The 11,756-nt window shown below is 28.7% G+C and overlaps 1 protein-coding gene across 1 annotated transcript in view; it reads left to right on the top strand.

Moving 5' to 3' along the window:
* Window positions 1-5,054: 5,054 nt before the first annotated feature.
* Window positions 5,055-11,756, top strand: part of mfas (midline fasciclin) — a 35,987-nt gene continuing 29,285 nt past the window's right edge. Inside the window, exons 1-2 of the mRNA XM_065507326.1 lie at window positions 5,055-5,079; window positions 5,344-5,493. Coding sequence (XP_065363398.1) covers window positions 5,417-5,493 — 77 coding nt within the window. The 5' untranslated portion in view covers window positions 5,055-5,079; window positions 5,344-5,416. The remainder of the gene's footprint in view (window positions 5,080-5,343; window positions 5,494-11,756) is intronic.

Genomic DNA, 11,756 nt, shown 5'->3' with positions numbered 1-11,756 from the left:
TCTAACGGAGTAAAAACTCGAATGTTTTATTTATACAATGATTACATTTAATGTTGTCATACTTATAATCAATATTTATAACGGCGTGTTTACTGATGGAAATGTTTATAAGCATGGTGAATGTTGTAAGCAGCCGTTACATACCGTTAAATTCAAATTGATTATGCACTTTCATAACAATATCTTTGTGAAGTATTTGATTTTAATGGCTTTTATTTTGATTTTTATGAAAAATATGCGATTTTTCTTAATAAAATTTTGTTAGAAAATTGTATAACTATTTCCAACTCTTAAATTGTTAATTAGAATTGAATTTATACTGGCTTGAGTTTAATTTAACTATGAAATAATTCATTGAAAATGTAATTTAGACAATAATCATTAGTTACAATAAATGATATTTACAATAGATCTTGACAATAATGGTGAGTCCCAGTGAGATAATCCATTTTTGTTAAATTATTAATTTTTATGTAAAATTGTAAAATTAGATGTTTCTTGAACAGTCTTACATAAGAAATATTTACATAGAAAAATGTTTAATTTTAATCAAATTTTAATTTGCATAAAACTATTTTATTTTATTTTTTCATTTATTTAAAAGAAATATATTTAAATAAATAATATTTATTACCACTGAACTAAAACATTCCCACATAAATCACTCTCACTCTCTGTGATATAACAGGAAAATAAAAAAAAACAAATTTTAAATGATAAATGGTGCCAAATGCCCCCAATTTTCGGCCTCTGGTGTTATGGACTATATGAAACATTTTCTTATTCATATTTCCACAAAGTGGTTGTAGTAATTGCAAAAAGTTTTTGTGTATCATTTTAAATTCAACGCTCTAAAGTGATCGATAAATACAGATCTGATCGTAATTTTCTTATTTGAAATTATGGCTTTGATATCAAGCAAGAAATTTAGTAGTACATTTTATTATAATTTCGATATCGAAATAATTTAATACGATAGCTTATTGAATTACGAATGCGGTAATTCGGCCTCAGATTGTTAGGAGATATCAGGTGTCCAATTGCTTTGAATTATTTCGTGAGCGAAAAGCTTCGGTTTATGTATTTCAGATATTCAGGCATGTCATACATTTCGTTCGGAATGGTTTCAATTCCGTAGTTTTTATTCCGATCGATTTCGTTTTATGTTCTTCAGATTCCGTGTAATTTATTAATTCCAAAAAAATTTAATAGTTCTGTATTTCTGATTTTAATTTGATAGCGTTTTTTATATTAAAACAAAAGTGAAGTATTTGGTACAGAAATTGATTAAAATTTTAAGAAAAACAAATAATTACAAACAAATATCAATTCCACTATGAAAACTGTAAGTGGTTTCATTCCGGAAGAAATTTTCGTTTTACTTTTTGTGTAGAAGCAAATTACGGAATTAATTCCACTTTCGATCGGAATGGAATTCTGTGACAGGCCTGATTAAAATAAATAAACTTTAGAGAAATATAAGTTAGAGAAATATAAGGAAATATTTTGAGTCGGCGGCATCATTGACGACAAACCTGTAACCACTAACAAATCGATATTTCTCTTTCCATTGAACCAATTTTTATTTCAATAAAAATGCTTTTGTTTAGAAAATACTGTTACACAAGAGATATTCTTTAGAAAATACTGTTATACAATAGATTTTCTATAGAAAATACAGTTACACATTACTTTTCTATAGAAAATACAGTTGTACTGAAGATTTTCTATAGAAAATAGTGTAATACTGAATATTATCTGTAGAAAATATTTGTATTTTGAAGATTATTTGTAGAAAATGCGGGATTATCAATAGAAAATACTTTTATACACAAGATTTTCTATAGAAAATACTGTTATACACCGTATTTTCTATAGAAAATACTGTTATACACAAGATTTTCTATAGAAGATACTGTTATATACAATATTTTCTATAGAAAATACTGTTATCTCAAGATTTGCTATAAAAAATACTGTTATACCCAGTATTTTCTATAGAAAATACTGTTATACACAAGATTATTTATAGAAGATACTGTTATACACAATATTTTCTATAGAAGATACCGTTATACAACAAATAGTTTATAGAAAATACAGTTATACAAAAGATTTTCTATACAAAATATAGTTACACACAAGATTTTTTACAGAAGATACTGTTATACACAAGATTTTCTATACAAAATACAGTTATACCTGAGACTTTCTATAGAAAATACTCTTATATACAAGATTTTCTATAGAAAATACTGTTATACACAAGATTTTCTATAAAAAAAAACTGTTATACAAAATATTTGATATACACAAGATTTTTATATAAAATTCTGTTATACACATGATTTTCTTTATAAAATACACATGAATTTCTATGGAAAATAGTTAGCTATGGCAGAAAAGGAGTATCGGGTGTACAAGCGTACTTTTCATTATGAAATACAATAAAAACAAGTAAGAGAGCTATATTCGGCTGTGCCGAATCTTATATACCCTTCACCAAATTATACTTTAAAATAAAAATTTTAAATATTTTTAGGTAAACAAAATATAAATTTTTTTCCAGTTGCTTTTCCGAAATTGTTTTTTAAATTTTAAAATTTTTTTTTTAATTTTAAAATTTTTTTTTTTTCAGTTTTTAAATTTTTTTTTTTTAATATGAAAAAAAAAATTTGGTTTAAAAAATATTTTTTCCGATTTTGACCCATTGTAGGTTCAACATACTATGGTCTTATATACGTCGCACAGTGGTTCATTTTCGTTTTTCATTGGCCAAAACTCTGTAACTTTTGAACCGATAGAGATATTTTAGAAACTTTTTGTGGACAGATAACTTCTTAAATTTTTCGCCAGTTTTAATTTCATTAAAATTGGTTTAGTAGTTGTTGCGCAATTTAAAGTTGAACTTTTAATTTTTTATAGCATTTTGTATGAAAATGCAAATTTTTTGTTTTTTGATTCAGTTATACTTTTAAAAAAAGTTATCAGCTGATAAAAACAAGTAAGGAAGTATGTTCGGCCAAGCTCGACTATATAATACCCTACACTATAATTTATTTTCGTGAATGATTTTCGGAAGCGGGTCTTATATGGGAGCTATGACTAATAATGGACCGATCATCATAAAATTAAGTGACATTAATTCAGTTTATATAAAACTTATTTGGAGCAAAATTTGTGTAGATACATATATAAATTAACCATTTACGACCGATAAAGTATAACTTCGGGAGAACATTTGTATGGGTGCTAGGTGAAATAGTGGACGATTTCAGTAATTTTCAACAGACTTCGTCCTCGGGCCGAAAAAAATTATGTACCAAAATTTATCGCAATATCTTCAAAATTGCGACTTGTACTTTGCGCCAGTCATATGAACAAATAAAATAAAAATAGAACCAAAATTTGGGAGTAATTTCATTCAAATGAAAAAAGTGTTCAACAAACAGGTCAAAACAGGTCAACAAGTATATATAGGCTTAAAGAGAACACTTTGGACTTTCTCCTGGTTGTAAAATTTGTTTAACCCCTTTTACTCCACTGAAATTCAAATTTGGCTAAAATATATTTATAATAGTTTGCGAGTAATAATCACATTTTTATAAAATGACATAAAATATTTGACTATAACAGCACGCACACAATTGACAATATTTTTATCTAATTTTTTGGCTACCGATTTTCTCGATTTTAAATAGCAACCGAGCCGGAAGAATTTCGGAGATATTGATGTATCATTCGTGTATGTAAGTTATTTGGGGGCTTCAGAAAGTTGATTTCAACACACAGACGGACAGACGGACATGGCTATATCGACTCCGCTATCTATAACGAATCAGAATATATATACTTTGTGGGGTCGCAAATGATAAATGTAGAAATTACAAACGGAATGACAAACTTATATATACCCTTGCCACTAGAGTGTCCAAAAAACCGGCAAATTTAAAAAACCGGTTTCCGGTTTAACCGAAAAAGTGTGTTTTTGAAAAAACCGGTTTCGATTATTGTCTTTTAGAAAAACCGGTTAAGCTGTTTCGGTTTTTGTCTTCAAAAAAACCGGTTAACCGGTTTATATTAAATTTTTATTTAATGGAAATTTAGCATTTTTGAATTCTTTATGCAATTATTTTATATCTTTTAAGAAATGTTGTCAAATGCTACAATTTTTTTTATAAAATAAATCAATATTTTTAAAAATGTATATTTAGAAAATATATTTCATTAAAACCGTAACCGTCTTACAAAAATCGGTTTGTCAAAAAACCGAAAAGTTAAAAAAAACCGAAACCGGTGGAGTTTACAAAGAAGAAAAAACCGGTTGAACGGTTTTCGGTTTCGGTTTTAGATACTCTACTTGCCACTCATGGTGAAGGGTATAAAAATCGTATTCAAACATAGCACAAACAAATTATCTATTTATAGGCGAAGCCTGCTATCGAGCTGACGTGGCTTTAAATTTTCAAATATGGAAATAATATAGAGAGATGGCAAGTTATTATATGTTGAAAGGACATTTAAGGATCTTTAGTAGTTGATCGAAATTTTCTAAGGATTTTTTTTCAAATCCATAAAAAAAAAATGGGTTACATTAGTGTTAAATCCATATTGATGATCAGAGACAAATATATAATATTTATGGGTGAGTTTTAAAACAACAACGGAGACAAACGCTGAGTTGGTTGGTGTTCAATTAATTGAGACACAGCAAAATTGTACATTGACTGACAAAATAAAGCATAAACAAAACAAAAACGTAAACATCGGCACTATAAAAATGTACACACATAGATACTTACAAATACACACTTATTCATTTACTTTAGTTGAGTGTAGTGGTAACTATCTGTATCTAAAGTCATAGATGGGACATTATAAATACCGGCACAAACAAGTTCTTGCTTCAGTAAGATTTAAACTGTGCTGTGAATAAGAATAAAAACGCTTCAACAAAAAAAAAATACTAAAAACTAATAAATTTACTCTGTGTTGTGATCTTTTTTTTACCTGCAAAGCCATCAACACATAAAAAAATAATAAATAAAAACGGTGTAATTTCGCAAAAAAACACACAAAGTGAGTGTAATTTACAGCAAAGAAAAGAAAAAGTGTATGAAAAAAAAAATATAGTTTAAGACAATCACAGAGAGATCATTTCACAACCAAATTTATTTGGCAAGAAAACAAATATTTCATTTGCTGTGGTTTGTTATTGCTTTCCATTTTTGCAAAACAGAAAATTTTTTATAAAGTGTTTTATAGTTGTTTTATTTAAATAATAAACGTTAAAAAATAATTAATTCATTAAATATATTTTTTTTATATTTTCCTTATTTTAAGTCAACGGAAGTCCAGAAATTTCTATTAAATTGAAAATTATTTACGTTTTTAAAACGCTCTCATTAACACTAACATGAAAGGGGTCATGTTTTTGTCATTAATGCTGACACTTTTAAGTGTCAGCCATATTAATGCTCAATATTTTGGTGGGTAAGTAATCAACAACAAAAAAAAACATTTTATAAAATAGTGTTTAGTTGCTTTGTTTGAAAAAAAAAAGATTATTGCTTTAATAATTTTGCTGGCTTTTTAAGAAGTGTTTTTAAAACTCATTAGTAGTTGGTTTTTTATAATAATAATAATGTCTCGACATTTATCATAATTTGTTGTTGTTAAATATTTTAAATAAACTCAGTTAATACTCATTGTAATAAATCATTAGTTAAGTAATTATTTTAAATTGTTTATGTTTTATAGTTATAATAATAGTTTTGTTTTTTTGGCTAAAAAAAATTATAAGAATTGGTCCTTCGAATAATTACAGTTTAGAGTTTATAGTGTGATTTAAACAAATTAATTATACAATTATTTAAACATGCAATATTAAACATTATTAAGGCCCAAATTTGGTACAATTCATATTAATTCTTAATTAATTTAAAAATTTCTATAAAAAATTAAAAAAAAAATATTGGAAACTTTTATACTTTAAGATTTACCTTATTGTTTTATTCAATTTTAATAATATGCATTAAATTCGATATTTTTAACAATGACATATGATTTTTTTAAATTCAATTTGGCACATTATACAAAAAAATTTTTATTTTTTTTAAATTTAACAAAATTTATTTTTACATCAAATACTGCAAATAAGATAAGATTTTTATTAAACTCAAATTAAGGAGGCTTTGGCAATCCATTTATTCTCAAATATAAAAGAAATTTGTACTTTAAATCTTTATTTAGAATTTATTAGTTCGAACAAAAATTTTTTTAAAAAATTTTTTTAAAAAAATTTTTAAATGTTTAATCCTTAGAGAAATATACATAGAGCGGAAACTCTTCTGTCAAAGACCTAACTCAGTTGTCAAAAACCTAAGTGGTGAGAATGTATTAGTAAATAAAATAATGTGAAAACAAAAACAACACTCGTATGTGTGATTATTTTGAGTAAAATTTTGGTTTGAGTTTTTTTCTAGTTTCCGCTCTTGTTGTTTCTCTATGGTTTAATCGATGTAGTATTTAAACTTCTATGGTTAAATGAAATACATAAATTATTTTTAATTTAATTTTTTTGAAATATTAGTACTTTGACTCAAAACATGAAACTACAAATAAAATGAGCAACCTCTAAACGTTATATGATGTGGCAAACATTTTCAGCATTTAGAATTTAGATGACGGGTGCATCAAAAATTTAGTAAGACATTTCCCAATATAAAATTGTGCTTTTATTTATGAATTGCTTATTTTCCCATCCCTGATGTACGTAAATGGCAGCACTGGTACTCTTTTATTCCTGGCAACCTTTAATAAATGTTCCGTTATGTTTATATGTATAAATATTTCTGTTGCTGGCAACATGTTGCTAAGATAAAATATACATACATTTTTTACAATTTTGTTAGATTGCAAAACATTACTACAAAAACCATTAATACAAGCAAAATGAAATGTATTATAACTAAATTCAACAAATAAACGTGAAGCAGATGTACCATTTTCATGTTTCATCTTTAAAAGTCAAAGTTGAACACGTAATTTAGGATTACAAAACTAGAAAGTTGATTTTTTACCATGGCAAATACATATTTTGCAAATATTTATAATGAAAAAAATTATGCCAACAATACATACATGGTTTAGATATTTAAAATGTACTTTAAAATAAAATCTACTTTTATATGAAACAATTCTCAGAGCCTAGACAATAGGGTAACACAGTGACAAGACAATAGGGTAACACAGACAATAGAGTTTTGCAATCTAACAAAATTGTAAAAAAATGTATATTTTATCTTAGCAAGGGTAACACAGTGACAAGACGTTATTGTCAATAATCTATGTCTGTTATCAAAAACCTAACTCTTGCAACAACAAAATACATTTTAGTCAATATCATAATATAACAATAAAAGGTAGAATCACTACAAAATATGTTCTCAATTATACATGCCTTGAATTGTCAGACTAATATAAAATAAACAAGTAAGAGTGCTATATTCGGCTATGCCGAATCTTATATACCCTTCACCTTTGTTGTGGATGCATTATTATTTTTTATAATTAGTATATATGTATGTACATTGCCCACTTTCAGCGTACAGCATCCTAAATTTATCAAGAACACAAAAAACAACAACAACGCCAAACGAAACAAAACACCAAAAGAAAAAACAAAATACGCAAGGCAATGAAACCAGCACACATCCAAACATACGTTTAATTGTATAAAAAACAACAACAACGCCAAAAGAAACAAAATACGCAAAGCATGCACATTTAAACATACGATTTGTTGATTTTTTGTCAAAAAAACCAACACACAACCAAACAAACGTTTAGTTGTATAAAAAACAACAACAACGCCAAAAGAAACAAAACACAAAAAAAAACAAAATACGCAAAGCATGCACATCCAAAAACATACGTTTTGTTGCTTTTTTGTCAAAGCATGCAATACATTGTGTTTTTTGATGAAATTTTCAGAGGTTGTCTCGGATTTTTGCTCATATCTCCGTTATTTATGGACGGATTTTGCTGATTTTAAATAGCAAAATTCTCGAAAGTATGTCTGACAGAATTGTTGAAGATTTGGATCCCGGAGATATCTGGGGCCTTCAGAAAATTGATTTCAACAGACAGACAGACAGACAGACAGACAGACAGACAGACGGACAGACAGACAGACAGACAGACAGACAGACAGACAGACAGACAGACAGACAGACAGACAGACAGACAGACAGACAGACAGACAGACAGACAGACAGACAGACGGACATGGCTTAATCGACTCCGCTATCTATAAGGATCCAGAATATATATACTTTATAGGGTCGGAAATGAAAAATGTAGAAATTACAAACGGAATGACAAACTTATATATACCCTTCTCACGAAGCTGAAGGGTATAAAAATAATAGTACAATTGAAAAAAAAAACATCAAAAATTAACTAAATTGAAAAATATTTTAAATTCAATTTAAATGTTTATTTGAACAAAATGTCGTAAGATTTATAAAATGCCCTGAAAATAAAATTAAAGAATGGAGTGCAGCCTGCGGTGTTGAGCTGAAGAAACACTCACGGATTTGCATGCATCATTTCAATGACTCCGATTATATTGAACTGTATTTCAAATATAAACAAAATATTTCTCAATTTTCATTTATTATTATTCGTATTTTTGGATTTCTGTTTTTTATTTTTCTATTATTTGACATAACAAGGCATAGCATTTTAAACTCTCTCCCTAGTGATTCTACCTTCTAATGGTTGTATCATGGTCAATATATATTTTGTTGTTGTATCAAATATATGATTTGTTGAGTGCTCAAAAACAGTATATATTAAGCTGTGCTAAGAGAATCACAATGTCGTGGTGAAGAATGATAGATTTCTGGAAAATTACTGAACATGTCCATTCATTCCCAGGAAACAGGCAGAAATTATCTTCAAACGGCTTCTTGAAAGTCACACAGAGAAAACGGATTCGTGATAGCAACCGAATTTGTTGCCAATCGAATGATTATTAACCGAAATTTAGAATTGTGGCTACAATATTTTAGAAGGGGTAACAAAAGTTTGGTTGCTTCAATCGAAATTCTTCTTTATCAACTGACTTTGATTGATAGAACCGAAAAATTCGGTTTTTCTCTAGCAATAGACAACCATTTACTTTACATGTTGGATTTGGCATATTTTTAAAATCAGCTATAATTTTCTGGTTGTCTTTATCAAGGGGTTCTTCTTTTAAAGTACCGAGATTGACTTTTTTCATTTAGTGATTGTGAAACGGTAAAAAATCCATACAATATTGAATAATTTCAGAGGTCGGGGCACCAAGCTAATGCCCCTGCATTCCCAAATTGTACAACAAGTCTGATAACGATTATGTAAAAGCTTATTTCTTCCGGCAAAATGGTAAAAATAAAGTACTTAGATAATACGAAGAAGTACTTAGAAATTCTTATAAAATTTAGTGAAATTACCCCCTGTCTATACTTGACAAATATTCATCATAACAATAAATGACATTTGTTGTCAAGACAAAATTGTCTAAGCAAAAGCACTAACAATTTTATCATAACGAATCAATAATACTAATAAATGGAGACTATACCTGATAATTCTTTATCTAGACAACCATTTTGAAGTTTATCATGATAAAAATTTGTCAGGTATAGACAGGGGGTTAACCTTTTGTTCTTATAAATTAGAGAATCAACTGAAAAAAGAGCATTTCTGTGAATCTATACAATTTTAAAAGCCGATAAGCAACACTGATTGGTACACTGTCAAAGATATTCAAATCATTGCACATAAATATTCTCCATTGAAGGCGATTTCTTTTAATATTAAAAAAATGTTTTCCACTGTTAATAAAATGAACAATAAATTAACGGTCCAAAATACAAAACCAGAACATTTATACAAAATTTACAAAGTGAAAACCGGTTTTGATTGTTTAGCAGTTTTTAATAACTTTTCTTAGAGAAAACAAAATAATACACAAATTTCAATTATCTCTACTAAAGAAATGATTTTATAAATTAAAAAATCCTTTAAAATAACTCAAACTACTTCTTGACAACAAATTCGGTTAAATTTTTTCCAGTGTAGAAATAAAGGTGTTGCCGCATTGACTTATTTATAGAAATGGATGACATAGAAATCAGTGTTGCCAGTATGCAAATAGTCACCCTTATTCTACTTGGCGTCGTCGACATCATCGTCAATATTGAGTCAAAAAATGGTATGTGTTTCTCCGAAACCGATAACAATTGGTATCGATATCGGCGTAACATCTACCATTTTTTGACTCAATATTGACGACGATGTCGACGCCAAGTAGAATAAGGGTGAGTATGTAGCATATCGATTCTTGAGTACTGTTACCATAGGTGACAACTAGATAGGTAACTGTGAGGCAAAAACCTAAGTCTGTTGTCAAAAACCTAATTGATGAGAACGTATTGCCATGTATTTCACTCTACTTCCGTTCTATGTATTTTTCTATGTCTGCTTTTTCACACAGCAATTTTACTTGAAGCAAGTCTCTTCAATTGTCTTTTAAAATTGCCCGTTTGTTTACACATAGCAAGTCTGTGTTCAATTTTTTATGTCAAAACCTCATAGACGCCATAGTAAGAATGAAATAACAAAAGAGAACTGAAGTAACTTGCCGGTAAAAGCAAGAATGTTCCCCTCATCTTTCTTCTTTCCTTTCTCTCCTATAAACTCAGACTTGCGGCAAGAAAAATTGCTGTGTGTAAAAGCGGACTTTAGTTAGAAATTCTTTATAAAGGTGTTTCAAATAATAGCCGGGTCGATGTTGAAATGGAATAAATCAAGCTGTGTGTGAGGCATTTTTATTTGCACCTGCCAACTTTTTTAAAGCAAATAGTTGTCTGGTTTTTTGTTACGCCGCACTCAACAGTTTTATGACAATTTAGTTAGAAATGGTTTATAAAGGAGTTTTCTAAAAGGTAGTTGTTGAAATAAAATAAAACCAGTTGGAGACATTAACGAATTTTTTTATTTGAAAATCCCAGTATTCTTTTATTTATGGAATATGAAATCGTTCAAGTGTCCACCATAATTACGCGTGATGGTACAATTCCAAGAGGTCGAATTTTTAATGACTATGGTTAGTGTTATGTTGATTTTGAGAAGCATCGGTCGATTGTGGCTTATTGGCATATATGTACCTGCGGCTTTAAAAAACCCCACAAGAAAAAGTCTAGCGTGTTTAAATTGCATGATCTGGATGACCAATGTATGTCATTTCGCTAAAGCTAATCATATTCTCAAATCTTTAATGCAGAAAGACCATTGTGGTGTTCTGCTGGAACCTCATGTCATCCTTGTTATTATCGTTCCGTTAACGGTGACAGCCTCAATCCGCCGGCTCAAAATTCACATCAAACAGTAACTATATTCAGGTTCCTTATACCTGAAAGGGACGAGTGGTTAAATCAGGCATGGTGGCAAAATAATGCCTATCAAATATGGTTTAACGATGGTTCCAAACAGGGTAATGGTAACAATGGGGCTGGTATTTACGGGCCCAATTTTTAAAGGGGTATACCCATTTATATTTCAGTCGGAGATTTCCTCCATCCTTATATGATCCAACGAATGTTTAAGAAAGAGATTAAGGAATACAAGGATATTTATTATGTCAGATAGCCAGGCTGCTCTTAGAGCCTTATCATCATATGAGGTGAGATCTGGTGTTGTTATGG

This window comes from Calliphora vicina, chromosome 1 (genome assembly GCF_958450345.1).
Source record: "Calliphora vicina chromosome 1, idCalVici1.1, whole genome shotgun sequence".
Taxonomy (NCBI): domain Eukaryota; kingdom Metazoa; phylum Arthropoda; class Insecta; order Diptera; family Calliphoridae; genus Calliphora; species Calliphora vicina.
Note: the sequence above shows the minus strand (reverse complement) of the source record. Positions and strands in the feature narration are given on the sequence as shown.